General features: G+C 40.8%; 2 protein-coding genes across 4 annotated transcripts in view; both read right to left on the bottom strand.

The window, feature by feature from the left end:
- The window catches only part of syn3 (synapsin III), a 136,144-nt gene extending 131,551 nt beyond the window's left edge, over positions 1-4,593 (bottom strand). For 2 of the 3 annotated variants that reach the window (XM_028570194.1, XM_028570195.1), the window contains exon 1: positions 4,489-4,593. The gene's annotated coding sequence lies outside the window, so the exon portion shown is untranslated. Of the gene's footprint in view, positions 1-3,877; positions 3,912-4,071; positions 4,132-4,488 lie in introns of those variants that run through there. The other variant, XM_028570197.1, reaches the window with a different exon arrangement.
- A 4,096-nt stretch (positions 4,594-8,689) lies between these two features.
- Positions 8,690-18,364, bottom strand: part of LOC114550351 (protein mono-ADP-ribosyltransferase PARP12-like) — a 15,960-nt gene continuing 6,285 nt past the window's right edge. The window contains exons 6-12 of the mRNA XM_028571060.1: positions 17,877-18,042; positions 15,409-15,529; positions 15,223-15,319; positions 15,031-15,109; positions 12,183-12,313; positions 11,112-11,263; positions 8,690-10,399 (exon numbers count right to left, since the gene is read on the bottom strand). Coding sequence (XP_028426861.1) covers positions 9,774-10,399; positions 11,112-11,263; positions 12,183-12,313; positions 15,031-15,109; positions 15,223-15,319; positions 15,409-15,529; positions 17,877-18,042 — 1,372 coding nt within the window. The 3' untranslated portion in view covers positions 8,690-9,773. The remainder of the gene's footprint in view (positions 10,400-11,111; positions 11,264-12,182; positions 12,314-15,030; positions 15,110-15,222; positions 15,320-15,408; positions 15,530-17,876; positions 18,043-18,364) is intronic.

Below are 18,364 nucleotides of genomic sequence, written 5' to 3'. Positions count from 1 at the left end.
CCCATGGGAGGGATTTATAGGCACCTTTGATAGAGCTATAACACTGATCAAGAATCTTCCCATTTCGAGTTGGACAGGACACATATTTATAAAAACATTTTAAAATTTTGTCCAAGTGACAGTGATTGAAGTCAGCTAAAATTAGGTTTGGGGCATCAGGGGATAGTGCCTGTAGTTTCTGGACAGTGCTATGGATTAATTCTAGGGCAGTGCTTTCATTGGCCTTTGGGTGAATATAAACAACAGTTACAAAAAAACTGCTGGAATTCTCTGGGCAAATAGAAGGGACGCAAGGAGACTGAGAGCAGTTCAATGTCTTTTGTACACAGCTTTTCTCTCACTAGTGTTGTTTTACACCAGCGCTCATTTATGTACAGGCAAACCCCGCCCCCTCGCGACTTTCCAGTGCTCGCTGCAACCCGGTCCATACGAAAAGGAGCACTGAACCCCTCCAATGCAATGCCAGCATTGATCAGGAATCAATAAGGGAATCGCAGCTTAAAACCCTGATCTGAGAATCTTGCTGCTCTTTGCACTTGCACAACTACCCGGCAGGAATGAGAAAGTCACCCTGCGACTGTGAACCTTGACGACTGCAGTGACAGAAAGTGCTCGGCGACACAACAGTGTCAGCTCGCTGCGAGAGAGTCTGCTGCAGCAGTAGCAGCGACGAGCTGGTGAGGCGAGGAGTCACAGCCGAGTCACCATGCAGTGACCTCACCGCACTTCTCAGTGCAGACGCCACGTTAGTATCCACACGCAGACAATGAGGCGATGGGGCAGGTGGTAGAACCAGCCTCAGACCTTTCTTTCTCCATATACATGCTGGACTCTTCCAGAGATTAGCCAGGTTCCCTCAAGACAGTGTCAAGAAACCTCCAGGTTAAAACGTGGCAACTGTGCAAGACCCAGACCTTTTCATGCGAAAATATACGAATTCTGAAGATACTGATGACAAAATATTGGCTTTCAGCACTTCAAAACAAACTATAGCCCTACTTAATACAATACACCATCCATTCTATTTATAGTTATGAGTAACAGTCTGTTGATGAATCATTTCCATATAAAAAGGATCAGCAGCATATTGATTGAAAGTTCCATTCATAACAAACCAGCCCCCACATTACTACAACTTGTTTCTACATCAAAGTCTCCTCCAATCACGAACTGGACACTTTTCTTCATGAGGTCTGGTGCACAGCCAGCTGATTAAGAACAGAAAGGTCACTGCTTTGTTGCAATTTGTTATTTCACCAGAAGAAAAAAGGGATAATTAGTGGCCAAAGCCAGCCTTTCATGCTGAGGAGCATCTGTTCGGAGACAAAATAGATACCTGGTTATGGAGGGAACACTTGTGTCTGCCTCCCGATTGCCCAATGAATATTTCATGGCGTTTATTTTGCAGTATGGCGTCATCATCATCATCAATATTCAGGGCTGAGTTGTCACATGCATCCAGAACAGACGTATGTGATTAGGGGTGGGAGATATTGACAAAAATGAAAATCTCGATATTTTTTTTCAATATCTCGATATCGATATTCAGACAATATTTTTGAAATCCTTCTAGAAGTTAAAAGAAGCCCTATTCGGAGGCTATTTCAGTGGTTCTCTTGGGAAAATGTACAAGCAAGATGAAATCATAACCATAAACAAAGGGCTCTGTTCTGTAACATATTGCACACAACCATGTCCTTATTCCAAGCAGTCCTGGAGCTGGGACAGGGCCGGGTCAGACTAGGTTCTGATAGTCCTTCTGACCGGGACTTATGCTGGGATCAGGAGTTGGATGTGATCTGACTGGCCCAGGTGACGGAGAGGTGCAGTTCTGTGTGCTTTTTTGATGTTAGAGTATACATGTTCTAGTGTGTTCTCTAGTAACACAATCTACATGCTGGGAGAAAGCTGGAGGGGAACAGACTTTAAGGACTCCTTGTTAAAGTCCCCTGTATCCCGTATCCAGGCAATCGCGCTGCAGTTTGTTCACTATGGTTAGCAGTGAACCAAACTTGTGCTAACGTTAGCATCGGGGGCTATGTAGACGGCAGTGTGCTGTTTTCGTAGTAAATAAAATGGTCAGTATATTACCTATAGGGCTCCAGGTCAGGTGAGCCGTGCTGGGCAACGATCTTGCAGTTGGTACTCCATTCATTCTGCACAAAAATGCAGTCCTCCGCCTCTGGTCGTGCCGGAGTTATTTTCTCATTCTGCCGGTAGATAGCTAGCTCGGCGTGCTAGCGCCGACAACAATCTGGAGGGCTCGGTCAGGCTATGTGTGTTATGAGCCGCCTGGAATGCTCTCGTAACGGCTGTGTTGTATTGTGGTCCTGTATTGATTAGTTCAGTGTGGCTGTACGTACTTGTATAAATATACACCGACAGGAGAGCCACTGCACAATTGTGCGCCGCCATCTTTGTTGACATGAGTGAACGTCATAACGCGCAAGGTAAGAACTAGTAGCAGCTTACTCTCTTGCGGGACGATCGTGATTTTGTACAAAAAATACAGTCAAACAAACCCCTACAGTATTAACATTGCTACATACAATTGTTTAGAAGGTTATAGTGTGCGTTATTTGTTTTCTCTTTAACTTCCTTCAGCTCTTTTCATGTTTGGGGGGTCGGATTGTACAAATTATGAAATATTCGATATCCCAATTTTGCATATCGTCCAGACAACAATTTGGATATTATCGTCTAAACGATATATCGCCCACCTCTATATGTGATATCAACTTTTTCTAACTGATTCCACCCCCTTTAAATGTAGTTAGAAAAGGACCAAGAAAACAAACAAACGGTAATCTCTAAAATCGGATAACAAAAAGCGAAGTGTTCGTGAGGGGCCCCATCACTCGACGAAAAAAGCTGATTGAAAACATAGATACTAAGGGTCTTCAAAAGGCAACTGTACACACTTCTTGTAAACTATCCTTAAAAGTGGTTAAAATTAATATTTATATATCCGTTTACAACTACTTGTATATGAAAGAAGTAACTCATAGTGACAAACGTGACTCTGCAGTTCCCCTTAGCTGTACGGAATGGAGCGTTTTAGTGTCTTTCAGCTCATTGTTTTGGACTTCCAGCCCGAACATTTTCCTTCACTCTCACTGCTTTAAGTAGCATTGTTTTGCTGCAGCAGGCAGCTGTTTTTGGCACGCAAAAAAGCTCACTCCACAGATATATATATATATATATATATATATATATATATATATATATATATATATATATATATATACTGTCAGTATATACTCTAAGTCAGTAAATACTCAACCCCAGCCTCCCCTCACTCTAACCCCGCCCATATACTGTCAGTATAGACAGTATACTGACTTAGAGTATATATATATATATATATATATATATATATATATATATATATATATATATATATATAAAATAAAACTCCACTCTACCTGCTACAGTACTAAACTGCAGGCAGTAAAAGTTAGCCATTAGCTAGCTAAAATAGGGGGTTGGTGGAGAACAAAAGGGTTAGCAAAAGTCTCTGTTAGCTGTTTCGTCCTAAAAAAGCTCTAATGAAACCACTGTAACGGTTATTAACGGTTACTAACATTATCTGCACAGCACCAAACAGCTTAGTTAGTTAGCGACTAGCTAGCTAGCTAGCTAACGAACTGACGTAACATAATGGAGCATTTAGCCAAATGTTTCCCTCTAGTCTAGAGTTGATGGAGACCAAATGAGGGATAAAAGGAGAACATTCGGCAGGTGGCAGAAATACGAAATAAGCAACTGTTGGCTAACAAGTTCGCCAAATCAATTTAAATTGTGATAATATGTTAAGGTGAATATGGTGACCAAAGTGGGCATTACGTTTCTTTTTAAAATAACGTTATATACTTACAGAATATTCAATACGGGTCGTTTTTAGGGCACACCTGAAAAGAGGGGTCAATCAAAGCAGAGTTCAGAGACAAATATTAACTTAATTAGGGGTGAAATGGGCTTTACTGCATCAGTTTCACATCTCTAAATAGGATGCACAATGTCTGTAATTGTGATAGATTGACCGCTGCCTCAAAATGCGAGTAAACTCACTCTATAATCCACTGCCTCTCTTTTTATAATCCACGGTCACAATCATGAAATGGATACCCCCCAACCTTTCCCGCCTCCCTCCCCTAATAAACTGCTCCGTGGAGAAGTGAGTGGACTGGGGGCTGGAGATAGCTGAGAGAGGGAATCCCTGCACAAACCTACTGTAGTACATCTCCAAGCTGGCAAGCCATTTAAACCAGCCTGACACAGCGAAATGCTGCGCTCACAGGTCAAACCCCATTTTACCCGAGGAATAATAACAGCAACAACATACCCGGAAAGGACGAGCTTCATTGTGTAATTTATCTTAAAAGCACAGCCCGCAGCAGGATATATATACACACACACGCTGACTAACGTTAATGTTGGAAACAAAACGTAGGAAGGATGGTGGGGATAAATGCGCAAATGATTTACCTGAGCGGTGGTCAGTGATGAGCAAGTGTCGGATGATGGAGACCTTCCTCTTCTTCTTCTTCTTCTGATGCTGCTGCTTCTTCTTCTTCTTCTTCTTCTGCGCTCAAGTCCACGGTCCTCCTCAGCCGCCCAGCCAAGCCCTCTCTCTCCCCCTTCTCTCTCTCTCTCTCTCGCTTTCCACAGTGCATGCTGGGAACATGATGGGTGTAGTGCATTCATTACCGCAGTCGGTCCATAAAGCTCATTGGCCAACAGCGAAATTGAGGGAGCATCTCGCCACAGTTGAGGAATCAAATGTGAAACAGGATCAAATTCATAGAAAGGATCAACAAGTTTATATATAAAAAAAAAAAAAAAAAAAGAATCACAAAAATGTAATATAATTGTGATTTATACAAATACTTGTTTGGTTGTTTTATTTGCCATATCGCCCTGAAATGTATCTGAAATTTTTCAAAAAGGTATTTTTATTTAAATAGGATAAAATCATATAAAGAATCTAGTTTTTTTTTAATTATTATTATACACTGGCATTTTTCTCATTCGACTGTCATGGGACCAGTGCCAGCCCTAGACTTTTGAGGGCCCCAAGCATTATTTGGTTTGGGTCACCCCCTCATTGTAACATGTTGCCACTTCACTTGGCACTAAACCAACTTGTGTATTGTGAATATTAGTTTAAGCAGACATAATGTTAACATAAGCATGTCGACTAAAATGGGACCTTTTAGAACCAACACTATCTTTAAATAATCAACAGTAAACACAGAATTTGTCTTTTACCCCCTAACCCTATGAAAGCTCCTATTTGGGGCCTTCTGTTTGATCTGGTTAAAGTTTGATGCATTTTTTATGTTGTCATCGGGGAGGGCTGGTCTTAATGTGTAAGACGTCCAAACGTAGAATATGACACAACCAAAAAGATATGACGCACAAGGCAACTACATGGTGAAGAACATACATTTATTAAAATAACTAATACATTGTGCAAAATCTGGTACAGTGATCAAATGAGGAAAACAAAAGGAGCACTGCTAAAAGAAAATGTTAACGTAAATGTAGTTGACGGAGACCAAAACAGCTTGTGAATATTGACTAATATTCATCAGGTGACCAGAAACACGTCTTTAACCCTTGTGTGGTCCTTCGGGTCACCGGGACCGAAGCACCACACAAGGGTTAAATAAATGTTAATGTTGCTAATGTGTCTGCAGAATGCGTAAATACAACTTTTTGCTACTACGACGGATGTCAACGTTGTTTCCCTGCTGCCCCCCAAGTGGCGAATAAATCAATGAATAATGCTTCAAAGGGTGCGTTAGGGGCCCCTCTCGGTTTACAACGAAATAGTAAATGAACATAACAGTAGTGGAAAGTTAAATCATGGAGATATCTGTCTGTCAGGCTGATAACAGCAGAGGTAAATATTTTATGACGGCACTCAGCCACAGAAGAACATGTCGACCCAGCTGTCACCGATGTAACAGTGTAATAAAAACATCATCGATCTCCTTTAACCCACACAGCCATGACGCCACCGACTAGCTCCTGTCTGTTGTTGAGGTTGCTGCCCTGAAAGACAATTCTGTGTCGTCAACAGACTTGTTTTTTTTTAAACTCATACTGTAAAGGTATAGTTTTTTGGGGGGGTAATCTCTTTTAAATATTGGATCATGTTTTATCTCAGAAGTTCATTGGGTATCTAACCTATATATCAGAATGTCTGCATAATAATAACATACAGAGCCTAATCATGACTGCTGTCTCCAGTCAACACATTACACAATAGGATCATACAGTAAGCACAAAGCTGGATTAAGAAAACTTGTAATTAATGCGTGGATAACTGTGTGAATGAATGTACAACTCCTAGGATTGTGGTAGAGCTAATTACACTTTAATGAGAAGCCACGGTCCAGCCTCCAGCCCTCTGGAGGCCAACAGCACACTCACAGATGCTGCTATGGCAACTAATTAATTCCAAATTCAGCGTTAACACTGCGGCGTCATCTTTCATCAGCATTGAGTTGGATGTTTACAGACAAATTGGAGTATGAATCTGAGTTGAAATCACCTTTTTCTGTAGGTACGTTTTAGCTTCGAGCCTCAGTTTGGTTGTTTAATGGTGTCAGCATGAATTCATGACATAACCAACTCTGTGCCATGAATACATTTATTGCCCCTGCATGAATCAGTGAAACAGATGTTGCATCTGAGGCAAAAACTGAGGCACAGGCTGCACCCCTAAGTGCAGCACAAATGATGTCATCCAATCACAGCAAGACGCATCTGCACACAGCAGCTGCACAGAAAATAGAAACTAAGATGAGCGTACAGCCTCAGCGGATTGGTAGTCTCGATTTCACAGTATTGCTAGTGCAATGTTTGTCATGATGTTCTGGGAACCTTGCATGCCTGTACAAAATCGAATGTAGATCCATCCAATAGTTGTTGAGATATTTCAGTCTGGAAGTGGTGGACTGACTGACCAATTGACATTGTCATACCTTTGCTAGGCTAAAAAGAAGTTTTAAAAAATTTAAGAAAAAAGCCCTGACTCAGCTTTGAAAGCGTTGGCTTCAGTTTCGCTCCGTACAGCAATCCAGCAAATGTCCCTCCTGTAGCCCAATGTAAAATGTTGTTACCATACACAACTTTGGCTGATCCAACAGGTGTGTTATTGATCTGTTGAGGCTACAGCAGATCTGCTGACCACAGCTGTTATTGAAATCACCACGAACATTTCAGAAACTCAACAAAAGTGTCTCCTGCTATCAGCCAAATAAAGATCTGACTCACTTCCCCTCAGCCTGGGCTTTTGCCGCTATAGCATACTTCCATCAGCTGAGACCAAAAGACCATGACTCAGCAAAAACATAAACACCGAGAGGGGTGTACGCAAACAAAAGGGAAGGGAGACATATTTAATTCATAAGCTCTTGCAATGCAGGAACACCTGGTTTTCCGATATGCTGAGGCCTGGAAGCTCCTCGCAGCTGTCTACCAACAAACAGCAGCCAGGGATAAGACACAGACAGGAAGTAGCTGCTTAGGCTGGTTAATGTCAGTGGATATTTACTGTCACTGAGTAGGCTGTTGCATCCCGCGGGGCACAGCTGCATTTCCCATAGGACAGCTCCATCCTAATGGCCAGCAAATGCATAATGAAGCACGGGTTGGCAGAGAAATGGTGCGCGGTGGTTGTGACAGCCAAATCCCATTTTCACCCTGGGAATTGTCTTTTTGTAATCTACTGTAAGGTCAGAGCCGTTTGTCTATCTGCACAGGAAAAAAAAGCTACATGTTTTTAACCAAAGTGAAATAAATGTGCTCTAACCATTTACAGCATGAGTCCCTCGGGGAAAAAGTCCTCCACCACCAACCCCCAGGTGCTTGGGAATCCATGTTTGGTTAACATGAATACAAATTGTTCAAAGACAATTTCATTTTGAAATGGCACAGAGTTGCATAAATTAGGAACATATTAAAGATCCAGACAACGTGTTTAGTTGTTCATTATCAAAATCTGTGTTGCCCGTTCACAAACTTGTCCTTTTTCATGAATATTTACCACCACCATCAATTCCAAGTATTCCTTTTGACACACATTGGACCTTTAAAGCAGCTGAAATTGTTTCTATTAATTAAGTACATATGCCACACCCCTAATATGTTACCGTCAGACCAGGAACTATGGTAGCCTATGATAGTGGTTCCCAAACCTTTTCACGTCAAGGACCCCTAAACCCCTAAACACAAATTAGACCATGGGCCGCCATTTGTTCAGATTTTCTCCCATCTGACAGGATTTTGATTTTGGAGGTTTTATTACACAACACGTATGAAACCCATGACCAAAATAGTCATGCAATAGGTCATTGTGTTACTTAGATGGAATTATAGTAAAAATAAATGATTATACCTTTTGTAGCAGACCCCCAGGATCCCCCTCAAGGATCCCTGGGAGTCCATGGTCCCCACTTTGGGAACCACTGGCTGGCCTATAAGTACATTTATAGAACTGGGTCCGTGATTGTATTTGGACCCGCTGACCTCTCTTAATTTAAATTATTTCACAAACAAGACTACACAAATTCCCCAGCTAGCTAAACGGCAGATCTTTTTCCACCATTGGTGGCCCAGCAGCTCCCAAGAGCATCTGGCTAAATGTCTTCCCATCAAGTGTTGTCATAGAACGTGCTCGAAGTACCAAAGTAGTTTATTTCAGTGAATTTTACATTTACATTTGCACTGATCAAAGTACATGTCATGTTTTTAAAAAATGCATTCTGGTTTAAAATAAATGAATGACTTAATGTTCATACAGAAACATAAATCACTGCATAAAGTTAAACATCACCAAGGTGCATTTGTTCTGCATGTGGAATGATCCAATGAAAAAGTCAGGGTGCATAACTATAGTGAAATCTCATCTTAATATGCAAACATATTCACAATCACACAGTGCAGTTTGTCAGGAAAAACAGGAGGCAGTTACTAGTGTATATATTGTGTGTGTGTGTGTGTGTGTGTGTGTGTGTGATTTGCAGCCCTAATGTCACAGGAAGCACCAGCAGCCATACTGATGATCTTTTATGCCCTGCCTCATTTCACTAAGAGGCTCAACCCGACCGCTGGTGGCGTTTTCAATTTACTTATGAGGCAGACAGGGAAAGACAGAAGGAACTGCAGCTCCCACAGTAACAAACAGCGCCTTATAACGCAGACCAAAATAGTGATTCTGTCTGCAGTTCAGAATAATATTACATTCATTTATTTATTTATTCAATGCACAAAATATCAGCATTTTGCCAACAGTTCAACATATTGGGAAATGGAATTTTTAGTTGCAGTAGAATCGTTGTGTAATCAAATGAAACAAAATCTGCAAGTGGTGCTGTCAACAATTGTACACTCTAAAAATTGTGTGAAACAAAAACAGTTTACATACACACTACAAAACCTCATTTCATCAATTAGAAATTCCTGAGCAAAATGTATTAATGTGTTAATTGTACATTTATTAATGTTAACCACATATCAATATGTGCAATGGTCAATGGAAACAGACTTAGTGAATAAACCATGATGTACACGTGATAAGCTTACATCGAAGACACAGAAAATGGTGGCAGATAAGATAAGATTAGTTTTATATGGTCTTTTAATTAAATAAGCAGTCTAAGGGACACTACTGCATTAAAGCCACTCTACTCCTCACACTTCAAAGGATATCATTGCCTAATTATCAAAAGGCCTTGTTGTTGAGTCTTACAGCTTTGTCCCTAAGCAATGACGCAGGAATCAGACTTCTTTGGTTTCGGACTTGGTGAGGAAGGTGGAGGAGATGGATATGACGTGGTTTGGTTAACCATTCTGCTGGGTTGGTATTGGTAAGAGGATGTGCTGGGTTGGTAAGTCAAAGTGCTGCGTTGGTACGAGGCTGTGCTGGATTTATAAACGGATGTACCGGGTTGGTATGAGGGTGTGCTGGGTTGAACCAATGTGCTGGGTTGATAAACTGATATACTGGGTTGGGCAGCTGGTCTGATTGGTTGTGGAGCTGGTCTGATTGGTTGGGGAGCTGGCCTCGGTACTGGTACTGGTCTCGGTGCCGGTACTGACGCAGTACCAAATAAGTCGATGGGCGGTTGCGTGGACTTGTACTGCAGCAGGTACTCGGGGTAGATCTGGTGCTTCTCAAACACAACAAAGATGGAAGGGGATATAACATCGTCGACGCAGCTGTCATAGAAGTTTATGTCTCCGCCGTCCTTAGAAGGAGGTCGGACGTAGTCGGAGGACCCTCTGGTGTAATCTCCCACCAGCACCCGTGAGATGAACAAGGATTTGACATCAGAGTCACCGGTGTAGTTGTGGGAGTATTTTGCATCTCTGGCAAAGTAACTACCTGGGTTTGGACACAGAGATGTCTGGATTATTGTAAAATCTGTTTATTTGGTCTATAAAATGTCAGAATGTAGCCAAAAAATAAACAAACATATTAAACTTACTATCACATACAACAAAGAAAAGCAAATCCACACAATCATGAATCTGAAACTAGTGAATGTTTGGCATATTTGCTTGATAACTGACTTAAACAATTGATCCACAATCAAAACAGTTTCTTACTGATTTTCTGTCAATCAACTTGCCAATTAACTAATTGTTTCAGCTGCTGTTTTTAAAAATGTAATTTTTTTTGTCATTTTAAGCCCTAAATAGAAGATTGCTATCCGTTGTAATCCATTGTCTTGGGAGGAGCTGTGACCCCTATGAACCACAGTAAACTATTCTAAAGCAATACTGATGGACAGTTTAAACACCAGAGAGGGGTAAAAAGGAAATTTGGGGAGAATTGTCCCTTTACATTTGTGTGTGCATTGAGGGTGATGTTAAGATTTTAGGATTGGTATAAGATACTGTCCCATCCTCTACGGATTTATTACCAAGTAAGTAACACTTCCAAGGAATTTGCCTTGGTGGTTGGTACATACATAAACATAGTAAACATTAACACTAAATAAGGAATAAGTACAAAAACAAAGGTGTACAACATGTACTGTAACTGTTTAACATTAATCAGTAAACAGCTTAGAATGAAAGTTTCTTCGACTCACCTTTGCCATAAACTGTTCCATGAGTTCCACAGATTCTCCAGTCAAAGTTGGTGTGGCAGATGACATCTACGTATTTAGAGTCAGTGCCATGAAAAAGCTTTTTTTCATTCACATAGGATGCCTTGGTGTTGATCTTCATCTGCTTTTTCTGCCTTTATTTAGGAAACATTTATCAGAAACTTTAAATCAAGTCGATACATTTAGCAATGCGTGCTAATGTGAATGAGACTATAATACATACTACGTACGTACAAGTTAGTCTGGCTATCAACAGACCAAGCTCAATCTTTTAACATTGAACATTAGTCTGGGGATTAGTCTGCTCTGTATTTTCTCTGCACAAGAGGCGTGATCAACGGGCATAGTTCAAATGACTCTGTATGCAATTGGACAGTCCTTCAACCAATCAGACCACCGTTCCGGGTGATGTAGCAGCGACAGCGGCATCAACGGAGTGCTGCGCTTCGGTGGCCAGCTTGTTGAATGTAAACAAGCTGCTGCTTTGTCGCTTCTCTATCATCATCGTGTTAAACCTGCCAACAGCGCGCCAAGTGGATAGTTTGTGATTGGTCCCCTTAAATTTGAAACGGAAGCAGGATAGATAAACGTACAGGTTTCCAGCCTGAGCTGCAGGGCAAAATCAAATCGCCGGCAGATCGGGCTGGGTTTACCCAGTCTAGCCACAACTGGCAGCCACGGAATAATAATACATACTAACTCATGTCTAAAGAGTAGAACAAGTAGAAAGTCACAAAGTCAGTGAACTGACTCAGTAATGGCAGTTACACAGTAATATCTATTGAAAGTTGTCAGCCTCCTTAAGCTACTTGCTGTAGCAGCAACTCAACTGAGCAACGGTGCATTTTACTGCTTATATGTTCAACTTCTCTTTTGTAAGAGGGAGAATGTGTTGTTTCTTCTTTATAAAAGTTCTCTTTAACAACCAGAGAGTGATGGTTATCTGAGCAGATACAATAATAACCCAGATAAGAAGCCATTTAAACACATGACCACTGGGATGGATCATACTGTAAGTTTGCGAGACAAAGCACATGAAAATCACCTACGTACCACTGAAAAACTTCCCAAAGAGCTTTGTTCTGAATCCTCTCAATTTGGACAATGTCAAAGCCTCTCATGGTTTTACAGAAAAGAGTTTCAATCTCCTTAAATTCATCCGAGGAGCGCTGCAGGGGGACTCGCTGGAAAACACAAAGAGAAAAGAAATTGTTGTTACCCAGGTTACATTTTTTAATTCTGTCCAAAAAAATCTTTTTCAGGCTCAACTATTACAATAACAGATTTTTTTGGCCACTTTGGGACAGCGGAAACAAATTGTGAACCTCATATTTAATTGTCAAGCAAACTTTTGAAATGTTCCAAAAAAGAAAATGCTAATTTCCAAAATTAGCGTGTTTCCATCGACTGCTTTGGAGTTAATAAAGTCGCCTTGGCAAGTTTTAATTGGTCTTTCATGTCAGCTAGTCAATATATTAGTTTACTGATTTGTTTGCATACTAATTTATCTATCATCTGTTTGTTTTTTTATTCATCTCTTCACCCTGTCCGTTACCAAGGACTCTCCTGTCTGTGATTGGCTGTGTAACGTTAGAAACTGGTATCAAAGTCACAGTATTGGTACCGGTATCGAAAATCTTTGAACAATACCCAGCCGTACCTTCAAAGCAGTAGTTTATTTCCACTTCAGAATCAGAAGAACAAACAAAAGAACAACAACCAAAGCCAACAGTGTGTTAGTCAGTCTCCCAATACTTTCTGACTTTGCTACCCTATCTGTGGCACTCAGCCCAAGAGTGTTGGTCGCTAGGGAAGGTAAATCTTTATGATTCTCGCACTTTTTTGGATAAAAGCGTGAGATTTTTTTTGCCTCATAAAGGTGAAAAACAGGACTTGCTGTGTCTCTATGATCCTATCCTGTCCTATTCATGGTAGCCTACTCATGGACATTGCGCCGTCATCATGTGCTGTATTAGGGGGCTCAGCCTTGATAATCCTGCATAGGGGTCCGGTGTTAGCGTTACACCACTGCATATAAGAGATGAGAGGACTGACAAAATCAGGACTAGCCTACGTGCACAACAACAACAACAACAACAAAACACTGGTGAATGTGGACCATAACACATGAGTTGTTGCAAAAAAGTTGCAACTTTTTTTTGTATAGTTCTTAAAAATAAAAAAAATAAATAAAAAGGAAGAATGGGGAGAAGAATAATTATTACTATTAATTAATTACTCTGAGCTGAGATTTTCTAGGAACGTTACCAAAAAGGCTCAGGATGATGATGTTGGTATAATATGAAAACGGCTGGTGGATTTAAGACACAAAATAATAATTTATTGAATGAATCAAATATGAACATATCTGTCAGTGGCTTGTTGATCTTTACATTGTTAGTTAATTTCCTATCCTGGGCTGGGACTCGCATTCATACGGTTTCATATTGGACTTTAACTTATCATTGCACTTACAATAAAGTAGCTGTCCTCAATTTAGGTCATGCTGTAGGTCTCATCTGCGTTTTTTCCTGCATCCACCGTGTGTGATTGTGTGTGTTTGTGTGTGTGTGTGTGTGTGTGTGTGATTGTGTGCGTTCGTCAGTCGCGGGAGAAACGGGGCAACAGCTGACAGCTGTCTGCCCACTGCAGACAGCTGACAAGATGAAACAGCAGCAACTTTCAGAGACTTAAGAGTGAAAAAGTACAGGAAAGAACCTTTGCTGATTGCTAATACAGCACAATTTATGCTCTTTGTTAACAACACCACATTGAATTTTTCCCCCTTTTGTCAGAAAATATGACCCAGAAGACAAATAAGCAAATATGCACATCGTGAAAATTATGACGTGGATTTGGCTACTTCTAGCAGTTAGCAGTTAGTTAGTCTTGTTTTCTAAAATATGTAATTGCATGTACAAAACCCCAGTTCCAATGAAATTGGGACGTTGTGTAAAACATAAATAAAAACAAAGATTTGCAAATCCTTTGCAACCTATATTCTATTGAATACACTACAAAGACAAGATATTTAATGTTCAAGCTGATAAACATTTTATTGTTTTTTTGCAAATATTCAAGATTTTGAAGTTGAGGAAAGCTCAGCAAGGATGGGGCAGATTGACCACTTTGTGAACAACTGCGTAAGCAAATAGTCCAACAGTTTGAGAACGTTTCTCAACATACAATTGCAAGGAATTTAGGGATTTCATCATCTACAATCCTTAATATCATCAAAAGATTCAGAGAATCTGGAGAAATCTCTGCACGTAAGCGGCAAGACCAAAAACCAACATTAAATGCCCGTGACCTTCGATCCCTCAGGCGGCACTGCATTAAAAACCAACATCATTATTTAAAGGATATTACCACGTGGGCTCAGGAACACTTCAGAAAACCATTGGCAGTTAACACAGTTCATCGCTACATCTACAAGTCCAAGTTAAAACTCCACCATGCAAAGCCAAAGCCATATATCACCAACACCCAGAAACACCGCCGGCTTCTCTGGGCCAGAGCTCATCTGAGATGGACCGCTGTGGTTTTTGGAAATCGTAGACGTCATGTCCTCCGGTCCAAAGAGGAAAAGGACCATCTAGATTGTTATCGGCGCAAAGTTCAAAAGCCAGCATCTGTGATGGTATGGGGGTGTGTTAGGGCCCATGGCATGGGTAACTTGCAAATCTGTGAAGGCACCATTAATGCTGAAAGGTACATACAGGTTTTGGAGCAACATATGTGGCCAACCAAGCGACGTCTTTTTCAGGGACGTCCCCGTTTAGTTCAGCAAGACAATGCTAAGGCACATTCTGCACGTGTTACAACAGTGTGGCTTCGTAGTAAAAAAGTGCGGGTACTAGATTGGCCTGCCTGCAGTCCAGATGTGGTGTTTTCACAATACCTTGTATCCTTTTGGAGGAATCTGTGTCTTGTCCCAGTGGTCAGGTACATCAGTCAAATTTAGTTGACCAGGAGGCCTTCTGTGGTCAGAAAGCAAAGTAGGATTAGTTTTATTGTGAAGTGGTTTAATTAAATGTTTCTTAAAAAGGTAGAATACATGAGCGGGACCAACAGTATATTTGGGATGTCGTACCTCGTTTTCTTTGTTTTGACATCAGCTGCGGAGACAAACAGCGGCCGTCTTTTCACGAGCCTCTTGGTGCCATACTGCTTGTTTGTCTGTATCATGTCTGAGGAAAAGAGAAGATTATAACTGCTTGAATGTTTTAAAATGCACAAAACAGTGAACACAGAGATCCATGGCGTAAAATCTGTTTACCGGGGAAACTGAGTGAGTATGACTGTGAACCAGCGGTGAACTCCACCACATCTTTGTCATTGTCCAGAAACTTCTGCTCCAGTGTAGGACTGTCTACGTCTGCTACTCTGCGTCCACCAGCCTGCGACACAAGACAGATGCGTCTGTTTTTACCTCAAAACATGACCAATCAGGAGCCAGTTACTGTGGTATGCAAAAAGAGAATTACCGTTGCTGTTAAGAAGTGCTCAACTTTGAAGGTTGGAAAATGAAATGCCTTTCTTTCTTAGAGACCTGCTTGACGAGGTGGTCACTGTACACTTTTAATCAAACTCTGGAGCAGTTTGTTTGTGGTGAGAAGGTGCTTTGACCTCGAACTGCACCAACTATATATACTCCTCAAGTCTGAGCTAATGTCTCCTGTAGTCAGGTGTGTTTTGCAATCTGCGATGCGGTAGAACATGCAAACTGTAGCAGCTTGCAAGTTTCTCTCACAGAAATAGACAGCAGTCAAGCTAACCGTCTGTCACTCACATTTCTGTGGTCAAACCAGCCGCTGCTGAAGTTGGAGACAGAACAAAGTCTCGGGGACCAGAGCAGACGTAGTAACGTCACTCAATGTCTGATGATTTAAATGAAATTAGCTGGTGTGACCACGGAGATGGAAGTAATATGCACTAGTCAACACAGGACCTTCCTTCTGTATTTACTTTCTTGCTCCCGCCCCAGATACATCTGACTAGGCCTGGGCTATATGGAGAAAATCAGATATCATGATATCCTACACCTCAATGTGGATGTTGGGACGATATTGTAGGGTTGAGAATTGGTGCTTTTACAAAATAGTTTACCAATGAGATTTTAGATAAATAATCATCAGTAATGTGGATATATTAACTAAGTGGTTAAAGGCAAATAATAGAACAGCTAGAACAGTCTGGTAAGTTCAGAAAATGACATCACTTTACAGTAATGCAGCCTAAAAAAAAAAGACAACACTTATGCCATATTATGATATAACGATATCCAAAATCTAAGACGATATCTAGTTACGTATATCGATATAATATTGATATATTGCCCAGCCCTACATCCGACCAATAAGCAGAGTCAACGGTCTTGCGTGATTTGTGACGACAAATTTTGGTACGCTTGGATTTTTCCAGGTATGAAACAAAACCGAACCAAGGGGAAATCGCTTTACAAACTCATCAACTCATTAGGACCAACGCAAACAAACTATAGGTGTGAAAACGCAGTCCAATATGAGCATGGCAAATTCCAATGTATGCAATCCAGCTACAATCTCACTGCTGCTTATCTCTCTCCTTAGGGATGCTGCCACACAGCCTGTGTGGCAGCATCTCTGCCTCTTTACATTATTTTTGTGTGTGGATGTAGAGCCATAAAAGACACAATGGTTATGTAAACACATGTAGTCATTAGTTCAGCACAGGTTCAGTAGACCATGAGTGGGAAGGATAAAGTGGGCAGTACTGGTGTGATGAGTTTTTAAATGTCTGTCCCTTTAAAAAGCAGAATCCAAGACAAAAGGATAAGTAGTTTCAGATAATGGATGTTTATAAAAATTCTAGGGCTCTGCAATTAATCGAAATCTAATCCTGATTATGATTTTGGCTCCCAATGATCACAAAAACAGAATAATCGAGAAAAACAATTATTTAGCTCATTAAGTTTTGCAAGTAAACTCTTATTTTCTCTTGTGTTCTGAATAAAAAAATAAAGTTTCAATAGGAAAAGTATTAACGCAAAGTTCACAGTTGTATGTGTTTTTTTTTTGAAGTTCAATAATTGCAACATCTTTCCAGCAGTCAACGAGTAATTGTGTTAAATTATCGTGATTTTAATATTGACCGAAATAATCGTGATTATATTTTTTTCCATAATCGAGCAGCCCTAAAAAATTCCATTTCAGAGCAAAGCTAGGACAGCCTCACTTCTTTCTCATCTTGTGCAAAATGTAATAGAGTAAGTTTGCTGCAGTAAACAGTTGTCACTGCAGTAGCATTTATGGTTGTGGTACGCCTGTAAAATCACTGGAATAAAGGTAAAGTGGCCATTTTTAGCCCAAATCACCTCCAATAGCTTGGCTTGCCGAGGCAAGTTGTCAGTTTGCATATCTTCAATAAAACTATTGCCTACTGCTGCTACTTTTTGTTGCTGCTCTACTGTTTGCTAACTCACACTGTTATCTATGAGGAACTGTTTCAATGTTTATAAGGTTTTTAATGACGTGGCGTTACTGGAGAGTAATGACTTCGGACTTTGATCAGCCGTGTAAAGGTCAGATAATACAGTATATACCTTGATTGGCTGCAACGTAATGTTGCAGATTGGAGAGACTGGGACATCTCAATTTCAGAATATATACCATATCGCGTTACATAAATAATCCATTGTTTCTATAAAAAATATTGATGAGAGCAGCTTTCACAGGACACAGGAAAGGCAGAACTCCAGTTACTCACAGCTGAAGCGTACATGTTCCACTTTCCAAACTCATCCTCCCAGTACCAAACCCACTCAGTGGTGTGGATGAAGGTTGGCTCAAGCAAAGAGTTTGTGGTAGAGAGTCGTCGGACGTTGTTCGATCCACGGGTCATTGTGTCAAAATGCACAGGTGGGGTGCTGTCACTAAAGACAGCAGAATAAATAACTATTAATTCATACAATTCATGTTGACAGTAAATCATGTACTACATTTTACCAATACATTAGTTTGCTAAAAACATTAGATCAATACTGGAAGTTCCCCTTCAGCTAAGCCTCTGTTGGCTGTAGCATATTTACCGTACAGACAATGACCCCTACTTTCCAGCGGGCGCGTCTGCACTGCGTCCTGGAGGCACCGCAACCGCCGCGAGTAATCGCGGCCGTTCAAGTAAATGCTTGATATTCCACCACCGTGAAGCGGCTCTCAGCTCCTCTAAAGATATGCGCCAGGTCTATTTTTACG

The sequence above is a fragment of the Perca flavescens genome, chromosome 23 (assembly GCF_004354835.1).
Source record: "Perca flavescens isolate YP-PL-M2 chromosome 23, PFLA_1.0, whole genome shotgun sequence".
NCBI lineage: Eukaryota > Metazoa > Chordata > Actinopteri > Perciformes > Percidae > Perca > Perca flavescens.
This window is presented reverse-complemented; position numbering and strand designations above follow the sequence as displayed.